The sequence below is a fragment of the Lissotriton helveticus genome, chromosome 9 (genome assembly GCF_964261635.1).
Source record: "Lissotriton helveticus chromosome 9, aLisHel1.1, whole genome shotgun sequence".
NCBI lineage: Eukaryota > Metazoa > Chordata > Amphibia > Caudata > Salamandridae > Lissotriton > Lissotriton helveticus.
In genome coordinates, this window is record NC_136070.1 from 135,619,580 (window position 1) to 135,636,435 (window position 16,856).

General features: G+C 44.6%; 1 protein-coding gene across 2 annotated transcripts in view; it reads left to right on the forward strand.

Annotated features, from left to right (window-relative positions):
- PLA2G4F (phospholipase A2 group IVF) overlaps window positions 1-16,856 on the forward strand; it is a 341,301-nt gene that overhangs the window by 223,839 nt on the left and 100,606 nt on the right. For both annotated transcript variants that reach the window (XM_078659639.1, XM_078659638.1), the window contains exons 14-15: window positions 4,466-4,580; window positions 5,048-5,185. In XM_078659639.1, the coding sequence (XP_078515765.1) occupies window positions 4,466-4,580; window positions 5,048-5,185 (253 nt within the window). The remainder of the gene's footprint in view (window positions 1-4,465; window positions 4,581-5,047; window positions 5,186-16,856) is intronic.

Sequence of the window (16,856 nt, forward strand, 5' to 3'; positions counted from 1 at the left end):
CTCTGGTCGGGACTCGCCGCGTTCCACACCGCCTCGTCTGGATGCTGGACCGCAACCTCCGTCTCCTCCGTGGGCCTGAGGGATACTTGAAGCAGAAATATCTGCACGTGCACGGTATGGTTCCGTCACGGCTGCAGAGGGTCAGGGGGCCTGCGTGGCTTCGCCGGCGCGTGGGGAAAGGGCAAGTACCTATTCGGGCGCCATTATGTGGTAAATAAATAATTAATTACCGGTACTATTTTTCAGGATACTCATATAAACAGATAGCTCAATAAATAAGAGACAGGATTCGAGGTATCTTGAGTCTACAGGCTTTAATCAGGCATAAAGGACAGGAACAGGACAGCCTGCATGGGAATAGGATGGCAGCTGCCGGGGGCAGGAATGGGATGAGCGCTCACATCACATTAACAGTACATGATATATATATCAAAGCAATTGCATTACATTCAATACAGTAGGCGTAGCAGTAGGCGTGACTATTAGCAGTCGCGAAAGATTAGGCATAAAGTAGGTGTAACAAGAGGCGTGTACATAGACATGTGATGTAAACGTAACAGAAGTGTCATAAATGGGGCGGAAACATGGAGGGGGCTACCTGAGCAGCTGGGACCTTTAACCTAGTGGTGCGCGCAAACGGGCAATGACGTGTTACCAGGGAGAACTGGGGGCTATGACTTCTGTGCTAGAAGAGGAGACTAAAGTCTGGAGTGTCAGAGCGACATGTACCTAAGCCTTATCTGGTATCTGGTGTTTGGAGAACATGTTGATAGAATCCAAAAGTTATCAGGGCAAAAGCTACTTGACATTAAGGCTGGTGCATGCATTATTCTACATGTATTGCGTGTGCGAGGAATATTCTATGAATATTAACACAGTATTTCTCTTACATGGAGACAGGAAGGCTAGACTATGGCTGAAACTATTGATGCGATTCAGTAGCTTAGGAATGCAGAGAAGGAGGGCTGGACTGATAACTAGAAGCATAACATACTCTTGGCAGACAGGCAGGCAGAGCCAGGCCGGGCCGGGCACTGTGAGGCAGGAAGTAAGTGAAGGGTCAGGGATGCAGGTGGGGGCAGTATCGCTCCTCGGAGAGGGTTCAGGAGACAGGAACTGAATCTGGTGTCCGGGCCCTTTTGAGGCCTAGAAACGGGGACATTTACTGAATTAACGTGCACACTGTAAAACGTGGCAACATAGGTATACATAGGCCTAATATTCGTTGCTTTCACGAGAACTGGAAACTGGCATACTAGAGTTGGACACAACTATAATTGCGTCTTTAATCGATCATAGGGGGATACATACATATCGATCATGCACATATAGTATAAGATGGGGAACACGTAGGCACATATAACATGGCAAAATTTACTTTTCCACAAAAGGAAAAGAGCCAGGAGCAGGCAGGACATACTGCATAAAGAAGACATTCTCCAAAACAGCATCCGTAGGAGGAGAGAAGGCCAAAATGGACCGCACATGGGTGGACAGTTCAGCGAGCTCAGCACCCTGAACAAATCGACCACGCACACCCCCAACAACATCATGACCATCGTCATCCACAGGAGCAACGTGCGCATCCAAAGAGACACGAGGCACCATGGGAGGAGGCCCAGCCGCGTCCCAAGCCAGGAAAAGCAGCAGCCACAGCCTCATGAAGAATGAGGCGCAGGGCAACAAGTGGGGAAGCAGAGGAAGAAGCCTCGGAATCCATGCCAGCAACCAGCGGAGTCCAAAACACCAAAACAGGCAGAAGCACGGCCAAAAATCCAGCCAGGAAGGACCCCAAATAAAGGACACAAAGTCCCGGTGACACGAAGTCCCATGAGAGCTGTAAAATTGGGCCGGTACAAAAGGTACAGGTAGCAACCAAATTCACCCCCAAAAGCACTGTGTAAACACGAGCGCCGCGCCTCCACACACCGAAAACCCCAGCCCGCTAAAGCAGGGCACATGGGGAATCAAGAGAACCACCCAGAAACGGCTGCTGAAGCAAGCCGAGCAACCAGGCAAGAGCGGACAAAGGAAAACGGCCGCTAACGCGAACCGCGTGAGAAAAGGCAGACCGCTGGCAGAGGCAGGGCGGGGGGAACAAACAGCAAGAAACATGGGGCGGCCGCTAAAGCAGGCCGCCCAACAAGAAGAAAAAACAAAAAGGAACTCACCAGAAGACGAGGCAAACTCCTAACAGCACAGCACAGCACAGCCAGGCAACAGGAACTGGTGCAGAAAAAAAAGAACAGGATGTTCTATGACGCACTTCCCCCTTTATCCTCACCGGATTGGTGGCGCCATATTGGGGGAAGTGCAAACAGCTCAGCTAGGCTAGGGGTTCTGTGGAGCAGACTAGCTGCTAAGGAATGGGACGGGGAGACAGGCCGAGGAGGTAATGAGCTCCATTTCATCCTTTTTTGACAAATTTTCATATGGGCTCAAACTGGATCTCTGGTCTGAAGAGTTAATCTATATATATAAAAACGAAAGTATGTTGAGTACACTCCCGCAAAGGTTTCTGGCATAAGTTTTTTTTAAAATATCGGCCACCCAGGGCCCTCATAATCTTTCGAATACTGATGTACGCACCAGATGGAAAAACAACAAATCGTGAATCCACAAGCACTTGAATAAATAAATAGAATTAAAACACCATTCATCCGATCGCCATAAAACTTTGGGAAGTTGTTGAGTACACTCCGGCGAAGGTTTCTGGCATACATTTTTTTTAAATATCGGCCCCCCCAGGGCCCTTATAATCTTTTGAATACTGATGTACGCACCAGACGGAAAAACAAAAAATCATGTATCCACAAGGACTCGAATAAATAAAGAGAATTAAAACGACACTTTGAAATGTTTTCCATATTAAAATTAATATGTTTCAATAAAAATGACACAATGTAAATTGAATGCTATCATAACGAGTTTCCTTTCTTCGGAGATCGCAGCAACGTGCGACAGGTAAGCTACTGATTTATAAAATGTTAATCCAATCTCTTTTTGATAAACAAATTGTATTGGTTTTAAACCACAATCAGTGGACAAGCGAACAGTTGACACATTTATTACAGTACAGAAGAAGGAGCAACAATTGCACAAATCAGCGGCTCAAGACGTACATCATAATTTGAGAAAGCACTGTCCAATTTGCTACCCCAATCACAATTTCAAACAGATTGATATACTCACTTTCCCCATACCCATCGTGTTTGTCTGGGCAGACTCTTGCCTTATAGGTCATAAGTTCCTGCTGCACACACCAAACTACCACGTGCCAACAGCCTGCCGGATGGGAGGAGCAGGGGACATCCATCGAGCAGTGATATCGCGTTTGGCAACCAGGTGCGCCGTACCCAGAAACGATCGGATCTCATGCCTTCAGGACCCTCAAACAGACCAAGCAATAGCAGCAGGGAGTAAATGGGCAACCTCCCACTCAAGGATGTCCGATAGATCCCGGTTCACCATAGGCCTGTAATTTGTAATCACAGAACAGGACCATACCATGTGATAAAAATTTGCTGGATCCATACCTAGGCTTCTTAGGGGCCATCAGGGCATCTCACCAATCCTCACTGGGACCCAACCAACCCTCCCATCAGAGTTTAAGATGCTGCATCGTACCAAAGATATTGATTATCAAGGTACGATAAATTTGCGAAATTCTACCGCAGCCTAAGTTTCCATGATAATCCAATCTTATTATCCTGGGCAATGAATGCCCCATATAAGTGAGCCTATGGCCATGATTCACGGCTATAGTACAATTCACAGTTTAATATGCCCACTCGCAAGCAAGGTATAACAATATAAAGAACAAGCCTAGGGTTTAGTATTGCAGTACAGTAGTTGTGTCCGGCTGGCTTATACGTTATCGTAGTGGAACCATATTTGGCTATATCATTCATAAGTAGTCCAATGTCCGAAACTCCAAAGGCCCGTTAATGGACAAAAGACACACATCTTTCCTGCTAATGCCAGTTTAGGATTCAGAGAGGAAGCCATGTCCACTGGTTTTCCTTGTGAGCTATGCTACCAAAATTACAGTAAAACGGACCGCATAGTTCCGTTTTACTGCTAAAATTGGATTCTTTTGCTTACTGTCCCAGCGCTGTGACTACGCAGATTACTCTATGATGTGAGCGTTGAGAGTTTCACTGTTTATTAAATTATTCAAATCATGGTTGGCTCTGTTTAACCTGTTCATTATCAGTATCTCTACTGACCTTGGGTTCAACTCTAACTTGAGACTTAACCTCAAGATTAATTTTATTTTCCTTTATAATGTACACTGACACCCCCAAGTAAAGCAGTGCTATCAAATAATGTAGAATAAATGCACACGTATGTAGCCCATTGAGGTGGTGATGACAATCATAATGTTTCCTGCAGCCTTCCCTTTAATTTCTTCCTGATCATCCGCTTCAGTGTATACCCTTGCCAATTAATTCTCTATCCCCAGGAAAACCCGTGCAAACTGTCACAGCAACAGGAGTCAGTCCAGATGGCCCAGAATCCCTACCCGGTCTATGCCAGCATCAACGTGAGGTCCAACATAAGTGGTAGTGAATTTGCAGGTACTCAGTGTGATATATGACGTATGGTTTCAAAAGATGACTTAAACCTGTACTTATTTGAGCCCCTTGTACTCAAAGAGCAGATGGCCAAACCTTTCCTGTATTTCTTTTCCTAGTATTTTTTATTAGCTGATTACATTTATGGAGTACAAAATTATGCTATTATTGCTATCCTAAATTTGTTCTTTATACTGCTTGATAACATTGAAAAATGTTATGCTAAGATTAATTTTACATTAAATGGAACATCCAGTGGAGAAACAAAACAATTCTCCTCATGTAGGCCTTCATCTCTAACAATCACCAACAATAGACATTCTTCAACATTCCATGATGAGGTCTGCTTGGGTTTTAAGATTTCTTGTGACATTATTCACTGGGTTGCCCCTTCATATGGAGAAAGCTGAATCCAACCTTATTACACTGTTGCCTATAACTGTAGCTATATTTCTGAACTCTTCCTGCAGAGTGGTGCGAGTTCACGCCCCATGAAGTTGGTTTCCGAAAATATGGAGCCTTCATACGCACAGAAGATTTTGGCAGTGAGTTCTTTATGGGGCACCTGATTAATCGACGACCAGAGCCCAGAATCTGCTACCTTCAAGGTATGGCTTCTTGTTTATTCATTGAAATGTGGATTAGTTATTAAGGTTGATGAATTTCAGAGATCTTTCGTTGTCTATACACTATGACTAACATCAACCTCCAAGTGTGCACATCCCTTGTTCTAGCATATTAAAGGGATGGATGGCAAAGTCTACAATGATTTCTAGAACCACCAATGCAATCTTATTTATAGGAGTAGCAGTGATGAGGAAAACGTTGAGTGAGGGAAGATATTCACCCAAAAACCATGCTCACTGGACTGACTTCAAACTCTATGACGATGACTCAGTGTCCAAAATCCTATCTTCCCTAAACCCTAATAACCATTTTAATGACCCACTTCCTTCCAACTGCCTAGCTGCAGTCGCCCAATCCATTATTCCTAGCTGGACTACAATAATTAACGCCTCTCTCAGGCAGGGAACGATGCCCGACTCTCTAAAAGCCGGCCAAGTCCTCCCCATTCTGAAAAAGCCGTCACTGGATCCAGCCTCCCTTGACAACTTCAGACCCATCTCCAAAATCCCCCTCTTAGCCAAAGTGATGGAGAAATGTGTGCAGCAGCAGCAGCTTAGTCAACACATCAACAACTTCCACCTGCTCGATGACTTCCAATCTGGAATTAGACCAGGGCACAGCACCAAAACAACTATGCTCCACATCGTTGATGATGCTCTCCAAGCCCTTGACTAAGGCAAAACCTGTCTCCTAATCCTCCTGGACCTATCCCCGGCCTTCGACACGGTCAACCATGAAAAACTACTCAAACGCCTCAAATTCAGGATGGGTTTGGATGGCACTGTTCTAGAGTGGTTCAGGTCCTTCCTCCAAAACCGGCCCCAGAGATTCCTTGTCAACGGCAACCTATCGGCACCATTCCCGGTCACAGTTGAAGTCCCGCAAAGATCAACACATTCCCCCACCCTCTTCAATCCTTACCTGGAACCACTAACCGAAGTATTACGCACTGCTAATATCTCCTATCATATGTACGCTGATGACACTCTGATCTACATCAAAACCTCATCTCTCGAAGAGATCCTCTCCCTGAACGAAGCCTTGAAACTCACTGTCCAATGGCTGGCATCCAATCAACTCACATTCAACGCAAAGAAAACTGAATTTCTCCTGATCTCCCGCCCAACACCAACCCTGAGATTCAACATGGATTAAGACTATCACAGCCTTGAATTACCCACCAACCATCGTGGATTGGACCAAATCCCTGGGAATCACCCTCGACAGCAATTTGAACATGCGGTACCACATCAATTTAATGGCCAAATCAGCCAGATTCCACCTGAGCTATCTTAGGAAATTACAAACCCTTCCTCGATACTCCCGACCTAAAAATGGCAGTCCAAGCACTTGTCATCTCTAGACTGGAATATGGTTGTTCTACCCTCTCGGGTCTACCCAATATCTCCCTGGCACCTCTAAAAGCCTGCCTCAACGCGGCTGCCAGACTGCTCACTGGCACGAGGAAATACGACCATATTTCCCAGCACTTGAAAGCTTTCAACTGGCTTCTCCTGGAGGCAAGAATACAGCTCAAAGTAGCATACATCACGCACAAGGCCTTATATTCTAACTCCCCTGCATATCTGAGGCAGAAACTTGTGACTTACGGGGAATCAGAAACTCCCGATCTGCCAGAGACCTCCTGCTCCAACCTGCAAGCTCTCGGAAAATAAACGTACAACTGGGCTGTCTCCGGGGCTGCTCCAAGAATATGGAACTCTCTCCCACCTGACATCAGAAGAATACCCTCTCTGGCTCACTTCAAAAAGGATGCCAAAACATTCCTCATGGGTAAATTTCTTGTTTAAACTTTGCCTCTACCACCACTACTGCCCTGATCTATAGCCATCTATTGCCTCCCTTCAGATTATCTAGCTCACCCCATCAGAAGCCTGGGGCCTTGTCGCGAATATTGGTTAATGTAATCTGTAATTATGTTATCTCGTCTTGAGTATTATTCTGTAAATATGTGCTCGATCTCCCTCTTGTATGCTGGTTCCTGCCCTCCCTCATTCGATCAGTAACTGGATGATGCTATGCCTACTCTGTACATGACTATGTTTTCCTGTACCCTAATGGGTGAAGTTTGCGCTCTATAAAACATATAAATAAATAAATAATAATATTTGAAGGATAACATTCTAATTGTTTTTCGTTTCATGCATGTGGGATCTCAGGACTCCATACTATTTTTAGCAGCTGAATCAAAGGCAAATAATTTAGGTGTGAATTCAAGTTTGTGGAAGCCAACAATCTCAGATAAGTGAAAAAGAATTCAAGATCACAAACTAACAAAGATTTGTTTACACTCACTAGTTGTTGCACAGTCAGCCCACATCTACTCTACTCTCCACATCCGCTATCACCACCTCCTCACCATCATCTACACTATCATCCCCAATCCACTCTCACCCCACATGCACTTACACAGTAAATTGCTTAGGTTCTTCCACTCACTCATCCCTATTGACAAGCTGGTGATTTTAATCTGTTCCCTGTCTTTCTTTCTGTGTAGTGTGTTTGCAGTCATTCAAAGAAATTGTTCAATTTTATTTATTATTTCTTTGTTAATTTTTATAAACGTGTTTTCTTTTCTCTGTTACTACATTGTTTCTTTGTAGCTCATTAGGGATTTTAGTGCTGAGTCTCATTGCAAAGGTATTTAGGTGGTTTGCCCGACTGTTCTCTGCCTGCTCCTGCTACTATCTTGGGGGTGGTGCTTGGCCAGGGTGGAGGGCTGAGGTTCCGTGATTTCGAACCAGACTCCATTTTGTTTGAGTTGTTTAAGACGCCATTTTTGTGTTGCCCTCACGTAGGCCGTGGAGGTAACCGAAAGAACAAAGTTGCATGGGCCTCATTGTTCATGTGTGCATTAACAGGCCCTTTTCTGACTTGTGAGTGAATTGCAGAGAAACTGACCTCTTCACCTGAAACTGACCTCGCAAAACCAATTTCCCTTAAGTTTGATTCGTGTCTAAAATTGCCAATCAATGTTCAGGATATCGTTAACTTTTAGTTTCTTGCACATATCTTATCCTAATCAGAATCTGAATTGTTTCTTTCCTTACGACTTTTCATTACATGGGTAGTGCTTTCAATTATGGGTTTGTCCGGCTTGTAGAAATTGAATTTGGGACAGTCCTAATAATTAACTTTTGGGTTGGGTTACTGTAAATTGGATTTTTGTTAATGTGATACTCAGTTAGAAAATGTGTCCTATTGGTCAGAATTTTGCGCAGTGGGTGTACATTTATAATGAGAATATGGTGTATAAAAAGCGATGTCTTCCTCTATGAAAATTGAGCAGTTTCCTGAGTTGTACACCGTGTTGTATTGCTTGGTTTACTGTTACTAGCTGCAGCTAATAAATTTGATCTCTGACGCCATCCAGAAGTATTCCGTGTCTCTGTATTCCAAAACAAGAGAATCTGAAGACTTCGGGTGTGTCCCTGGCACCGCTGGGTTCTAAGAAAACCCGGTTCTTCAGTTGGCACCCAACGGTGGGGCAACTTCAGCGGTACCGGTCCAAGCCTGAGGATCGTGAGGAGCCACGTGAGGAAATTCTGGAGGAAGGCCGCCACTTCATCGACCCCTGCATGTCGACGTGGACCGAAGGTCTTTTCTGCGAGGCTTCCCGCTTTCCAACGGCTACGAAGGACTGCTGCCCTGACTGTTGCCCTGTCTTGGACCCTTGATTGATCCTTTGTAAAGCGAGACGATAGACGGTCTTCTGGTGGCGTGACAGATATTTTGGTTAAGTATAAGTGGGTCGCTCCCACGATTTTGTTTTGGTTCTTGGTTTTGTTTGATTCAGTTGCTGCAACAATCGAAGCCGAGGGGCTCGTATATTTACAAGTGTATCGATAGTTGATAACCCCTTGAAGTTTGAAGCTAGATTAGTGAGCTATAAGATGCCTGGTCTTAGCAGAATTAGGAAATGGTTTAGTTGTGGTTGTAACAGGGATTCCCGATTGGAGGATTCGTGTCCGATACCTCCGGTTGGAACTCCGACTTATGAGCTCAATTCAAAACACGGAGTGGGTCCGATCACTTATAATGAAGTGTGGGTCCACTATACAAGGAAAGATGGTGTTTTACGATGGCCCCAACATGGTAGCTTTGAATTAAATATTTTAGATAATTTGGAAGTTGCGCTATTTAAGAGGAAAGCCCGGCCGGCAATGTTTGACTCTTTCCGCCTTTGGCGAAAGGAAGCTAAACAGCGGGAAATTAAGCAAGCAAAAAGAAATAGGAAAGATAAGAATATGTCAGTACTACAAGCTGCTAGGCAGTTTAGGGAAGATGGAGAAGAGCGTGCGAGTGAAGTCTTAGATAGACAGTGTTGCATGGCTATCGATAAATGTTATCCGGCATTGCCGCCTTCCCTTCCAAAAGTGAATGAAGACCATGAAAAAGATCCTTTGATCTCTCATTTGCTGAGATTACCACCCCCTTATGTGCAGGGTGCTACTGCACCTCCATTACCCCTGGTTGTTGCACCCCTTGTTGTTCAGCCTCCTGCTGTTGTTCAGCCACCCGGTGCTCCACAGATGGTTTTGCCTCCTACTGCGCAACCCACTCTAGGGTCGCCAGCTTTGCTACCAGCTTTGCCTCAAACTCCTTTGCCTTCTACTTCTGCATCTTCGACTCCTACTGCTCTTGTTCCTACACCTCTTTTGCCTCAAAATACTTATTCTCCTGTTCTTATGTCTGCTTCTTCACCTTCTGCTCGATAACGAATGACTGAGACTGTTGCTAATCTGTTGTCTCCATTGTTTGGGTCACTGAATATGATCCCTGTTTCGGAACGAAAGCAGATTCGTAGTCAGCTTCCTAGTTCCGAGGAACAGACAGTGTTGGATTTGTTGGCTCGTAGATGGATTTTAAATGCTTCCAGGTATAATTTGCCAGCGGTTATGGATGTTTTCTTTCAATGGGAGCCGCCTAAGCAAAGGTATGTTTTTGATGTAATGTGTACCTTTTTGCGTCAGGAATGGGAAGATAATGAGTTGGGTCCGATTCCGCAGGAAGAGCTTGATGTTCAGTCAGAATTTGCTGAAGGGACGATAGTGGAATCTGATGTTACAGATGCCGTGGAGACGATACTTGTTTTTAGGTCTAGATTACCACCTCAGACCTTGTATGAACCTGATTCCTCTGTTAGGAGGAAAGTGAAGCAGTATCCTATGAGAGAGGTTCCCCCTGTATGGAGAGAGGAAGTTGTTGCTAATGTTAATCAGGCTATTCAGGGTGTACCGGCACATTTTCAGCGAGTATGGGTACATGTCCCTTGGAAAAGAGCAGAGGTCTTGGCTCTGAAGCAGACCTTACCTGACCCCCGTAAGAATCCTGCTGGTTATTACAAGGAGTTGTCCCAGACAGTTGATGTGTGTATTATGAATTTAGCTGACATAGATATGTTAATGGGTAATGTAGTTCCTCAACCTTTGTGGGCGAAGATTCGTCATGAGAATCATGCGCAAGAATTAGGAGATACGTGGGCTAATATTGTTGCTGCAGATGGTCGGCAAGTAGGAGGTGACAAACCTGTGCCCTTAGTTGCAAAATTACCTGGTAGGATTATTAATTTAATGAAAACTATGATGCCTCCTTTACGAGTGAATTGGGACAAGTTAGCAGCATGCAAACAAAAGAAAGATGAGTGTGTCTGATTTCTTAACGAGGTTTGAGGAAACGTTTATTGATCATAGTGGTCAGGACATGAGTACTGAAGGTGGTCAAAGGTTGTTCAAGGACAAATTTGTCTTTAATTTGCTTCCCGAACTTTCTAATAAGTTAAAGGATTCTGAGAGTTCATGGGCTGTTTCTTCGTCGGCCCAGATATTGGCTACTGCACAATATTACGATAATAGGGATAAAGATGAGAAGGATAAATCAGAGAAGAAAACTAAAGATCTAAAGACGAAGGTTCTTTTGCAGCAAGCTTATCCGTTTCGTCAGAATCAGCCTCCATTTCAGCAACCTCCACAGTTTCAGAGATTGTTACAGAAGCCTGAGCCTTATGCTCCACGATTCTTTCCTGGTCCTAATCAGTGTGCTTACTGTCGAGAGGAAGGTCATTTTAAGAATAGTTGCCCAGCGTTGTTACAGCGTGCGAATGGCGTATCTGGTCAGAGAGGTCGTGGTGGTTTCCAACAAGTTCCTAGGGGTAGGGGACGTGGTGTGTTACCCCAGAATGAGCGTTCCTCTTCTCTTCAGAATTCTGCGAATTATTTTGACAGACAGAATGTTCCGAGTGGTCAGTCTGCACAGTACTATGTTGATGATTATTATGTTGAGAGTGAGAGTGCTGGTTATAATGATAGTTAGGACAGCCATGGCAAAGAGAGGGAGTAGTGTCAGTTCCAGTAGACCAGAGTGGACCTTATGTTGAAGTGATTACATCAGGTGTGGCAGAACCTTTTTTTTTGGATACTGGTGCGACGAAGAGTTCTATTATGCACTCTAAACTTCCTGGCGCACCTTTGTCTGGCTTGACCAATGTTTCCGTAGGATTTTCAGGCGCCCCAGTTTGTAACCCGGTTTCTAGTCCTTTGTCCCTTTCTATTGGTCCTTGTGAATTGGAAGCTCCACTTATTCTAACGACTGGTTGTGGTGAGAATCTGTTGGGTTTGGACTTGCTGAAAAGAATGTATGCGACATTACATTGCTCTCCTTCGGGAGTACATCTTACCTTGGGTAAGAAAGTGATTTCTCCGATGTATTTGTCTAAAGATTGTCTTCCACTGGAATTGCGTTCTCTTCCCGATACACTTTGGGCTACAGGTCCCAATGATGTTGGTCTTTTGCAGATTCCACCATATGTTGTTAACCTTATGTCAAATGCTAGGCTACCTCATATTCCCCAATATAAAATATCGAGTGATGGCGAGAGAGCTCTTCTAGCAATTATTTATGATTTGGTTGAGAAGGGTGTAATTGAAGAAACGAGAGGTAATGTGTGTAACAGTCCTGTTCTGCCTGTCCTTAAGCGTACTGATGCTTCTCAGCCACCTGTGTACTGGTTTGTGATCGATCTTCGAGAAGTGAATAAGATTGTGGTGCCACAGTTTCCTGTTGTCCCTGATATCACTGCTTTGTTGACTCTGATTCCTGCTTCGGCAGCCTGGTTTTCTGTTATCAACTTGAAGAATGCTTTCTTCAGTATTCCAATTGCCGAGGAAAGTAGAGATATTTTCGGCTTCTCTTTAGGAGGCCGAAGCTTCCGGTTTAAGAGATCTCCCCAAGGTTATTGTGAAAGTCCCTCCATCTATAGTCAGGCGTTGAAAACTCAGCTTGATGATTTTGTGTTGCCTACTGGTGCTACTCTTATTCAGTACGTTGAAGATCTGTTGATTACTGCTGATGATGAAGAGATTTGTAAAAAGGCTACTCTTTCTTTGTTACGACATTTGTCTGACCTTCATCATAAAGTGTCACCTTCCTAGTTACAGTATTGCCGACAAGAAGTAACCTACTTAGGTCATCTCTTGTCGAAGGAGGGAAGAAGGTTGACCCCAGAACGAATCCAAGCGATTGCGCAAATGAGTGTACCATCCACACAGAGAGAAATGCGTGCCTTCTTAGGTATCACCTCGTATTGTAGGCAATGGATCCCTAACTTTTCCTTGCTAGCGAAACCTTTGTTGGCATTGACTCTTAAAGATACTCCGTACCCTCTCCCTTGGTCTGATGATTGTCAGAAAAGTTTTTCTGAATTACGTGATGCATTGTGTTCTGCTCCGGTGTTGGGTACTCCTGACTACAGTAAACCTTTCACATTGTATGTTCACGAGAGAGAAGGTTGTGCATTGTCAGTGGTGACTCAACAGTTTGGAGACAAGCATGGCCCGTGTGCGTATTTTTCAGCTACGTTAGATCCGGTAGCTAAAGCGTTGCCGAGCTGTTTGAGAGCTGCAGCGGCTGTTTCTATCCGACAGTCTGCTGGTTTGGTATTGGATAATACGTTGATTGTGATGGTCCCACATGCAGTGGATACCTTATTGAATAGGACTAAGACTCCGCACCTTACTAGTCCACGTCGGTCAGGTTATGAGCTGACTCTTTTGGCTAGCCATGTGCACATTAAAAGGTGCAATGTGTTGAATCCAGCTACGTTGTTGCCGATTTCTGTAGAGACAGATGTTCAGGAACAGCATGATTGTGTTCTCCGGACAGAGGAGGAAACGAAGGCTAGAGTTGATTTAATAGATACTCCTCTCACGAATGTTGATGGTACCTTATGGGTAGAGGGTTCGTTATGTTATGTTATGTTATGTTAAAAATGCTCTTTTATAGCGCACGGCTACTCCTAGGAGTGTCCCGGCGCTTTGGCAAAGAGCCTAAGGAGTAGGGGAAACATAACACGGTGAACATAAAAAGAGGGGAGGCAGACCATTACGGAGTGAAAAGCCAGGTCTTAAGTCCCTTTCTAAAAAAGAACAAGTCAGCAGCTTTCCTAAGCGAAACAGGCAGGTCTTTCCAACCTTGAGGCGCTAGCAATCGAAAGGAACGTCCTCCGATTCTAGACAAGCGGATAGGTGGAATCAGGGCTTTGGAAAGAGTCGCAGAGCGTAACGCCTTGTGAGGCACATAAAAAGCCAAGCGCTTCTGAAGATATTTGGGGCCTATCTGATGAAGGGACTTGAAGGCAAAAGTGAGCGCCTTAAAAGTGATCCTTTTAGCGATTGGAAGCCAGTGTAATTTTTTTAGCAGCTCTGTAGCTCCAGATCTACACTGGAGGCCAAAAATGGCTCTGGCCGCCGAGTTTTGCACAATCTGTAGCCGGGCCAAAAGATATTTCGGCAGGCCAAGATAGAGAACGTTTGCTTAGTCCAAACGCGAGCCTATCAAGGCCTGCACGATGATCTTTCTGTGCTTCAGCGAAAGCAACGGAAGAAATTTCCGCAGCATCTTCAAGAGGCCGAAGCATTTGCCAGTCAGCCCGATGATCTGAGGGCCGAAGGCAAGACCATCGTCTACCACAAAGCCCAGATTTTTGGCTTTGGAGGAGGCGGCATCCGGAGGAAACATGTCAGAAGGTCACCAGGTTCGTGTTTCAAGCATCCGAATGGTGAGACGACTGCGGCATATGCTGTCACAACTTTACATACAGTTGTTGAAACAGCACGCATAGCACAGAATTCTGCGCAAGCAGCAGAGTTGATTGCATTGACTAGAGCGTGTGTGTTGTCAGAGGGAAAGCGAGTGAATGTCTATACTGATAGCCAGTATGTGTTTGGTGTTGCCCATAGTTTTGGACGTTTGTGGAGAGAAAGAGGATTCCTTACTTCTCATGGTGCGAGAATTCAGCATGGGCAGTTAGTGAATGAACTTCTGGAATCACTTACTCTCCCAAAGCAGATTGCAATTGTGAAGTGTAGTGCGCATAAGAAAGTTGTGGATGATGTAGGTCGAGGAAATGCGTTTGCGGATGAAGTTGCGAAGGAAACGGCGAAAGACATGATGAGGCGTATGTATGTTGCAGGCCCTGCAAGATGGGTTATAGCTGGTGGAATGTGTGAAGACACAATAGAAAGTGTGAAATCAATTCAGGCTGAAGCTACGGAAAAAGAAGTGAGTACGTGGAGAGAAAGTACAGGTATGTTGGATTCGACAGGTTGTTGGGTTGAGTTGTCGGAGCACCAGCGATGGTTGTTGCCTGACGCGTATGTGCTCCCAGTGGTTAATATGGCTCATGGAATGGCTCACATTAGTTCGAAGGGAATATGCAAGTTGTTGGCTCCAGTATGGCAGAATGCTGGAATTCCGAAATGTGCTGAGAATGTGGTGAAACATTGTATGATTTGTTTGGAGTACAATCCTGGAAAGGGAACTCCAACTCCAGCTGGTCATTTTGCCCCTCCAACGTATCCGTTTGAAGTGATACAGCTAGATTACATTCACATGGAGAGATGCAACTTAAAGTATGTCCTTGTGGTTGTTTGTGCCTTTTCCAGGTGGATAGAGGCCTACCCCCTAAAGGATAATACTGCCTTGTCTACAGCCAAGGTTTTGCTTAAAGAGTACTTCCCTAGGTATAGATTGCCGAGAATTGTATGGACCGACAATGGGAGTGAATTTGTGGGCCAAATCATGAAGAAAGTGTGTGCTGGTTTGGGTATTAATCAGAAATTTCATGCTGCGAATCACCCCCAGTCTGCTGGACTTGTCGAGTGCTATAATGGCACGTTGAAGCTGAAGCTAGCTAAGATACAAGCGAGCACTGGTCTTACATGGCCAGATGCCTTGCCGTTGGCTCTTTTGTCAACAAGGACGACAGTGCATTCTCGTGTGGGACTTAGCCCATACGAAATAGTTTTTGGTCGCCCAGCGAATGTTTGGGGTGTGCCTCGTCCTAAAAAGTACAGCGAGATTGAGTACCCTATGTTGGTGGATTACTTACATGACTTAACTGCTAAATTACGTGTTCTCCACCAACATGTCTATGACAGTTTGCCGACAGCTACTGCAGATCCAGGCCATATGATTCAACCTGGACAATACGTGCTAACAAAGAATTTTCATCGAACCAAAAACTTGGAGCCGAGATGGACTGGACCACATTTGGTCCTCTTTGCCACTAGAACTGCTGTTAGAGTAGCTGCCACCAATACTAAAAAAGTTCCTTTGCCTTTACCGTATGATAAGTGGGTGAAGGATGGAATAGCTGATTCCGAATGTGAAAGGATTCCTAGATTTGTACCTTTTAGTGGTGCACATTTGACATGGACTCAGTCAGAACGTGAGGATGATGATGTTCTGCAAGCTGCTGTGCCTCCACATCTGAAGCTCGACACGACGAATCCGGAGCTCCTTTTTGAAGACCCAACTGTGCTTGGTAAAGAACGCTACAATTTGAGACCAATCTGAATTTTTTTTATATAGTGAATTACACCTTGTCAGATCAAGAGACTTTTTAAATTTTTTTCTTTTTCGAGTCACCATCCGGACTCCGCTGCAGGGTCACGGTATAAGTTCTTAAGGGGTGAGCCGCGAATTGACGAAAGGTCTGTGGTTCATGGTCATTAGTACGATCTTGACACACACTTGAGTGAAGAAGGAAGATTGCCGTGAGCAGCACGTTAGAGGATGGAGTCTTTTGGGTCTGATAAGAGTGTTGAGGAAGTTGATTTTAAAATGGAAATGTGTACATTGGTCCGTAGCAAATGTTTTTTAATACTGTGCTTTTTAATGCTTTTGAATATTATATTGGGATGTGTGGGTTGGATTGTCTATGCTTCACAACAGACGCTTGCATCTACCTCCCAACCTACTCTTTCTTTTTCTACTATTTCCCCACATGAGTTTCATACGTTGCCTGAACATGAACAGACACGAAGATCAGAATTTGTGAACAATTCATTTATACAGATGTTGCATCAGCATCAGTTAGTTGTAAATACTACGAATTGCTGGGTTTGTGGTCTTATGCCACATACGACAGATAAGGAATGCCATATTTGGTTTTGCCTTTTTCGCCTAATGGGTCAGTATGGGCACTCCAAGCAAAGTTTATCTATGCGAATGAAGCATCTCCTGTACGTTCCATCAAAGATAATGCGAGTAATAATGCCTTGATACAGGGAATAGTAGATATGATCAGAGATATTGATGCGTATAATGCTATCCCTAAAGATGAGGTACGAG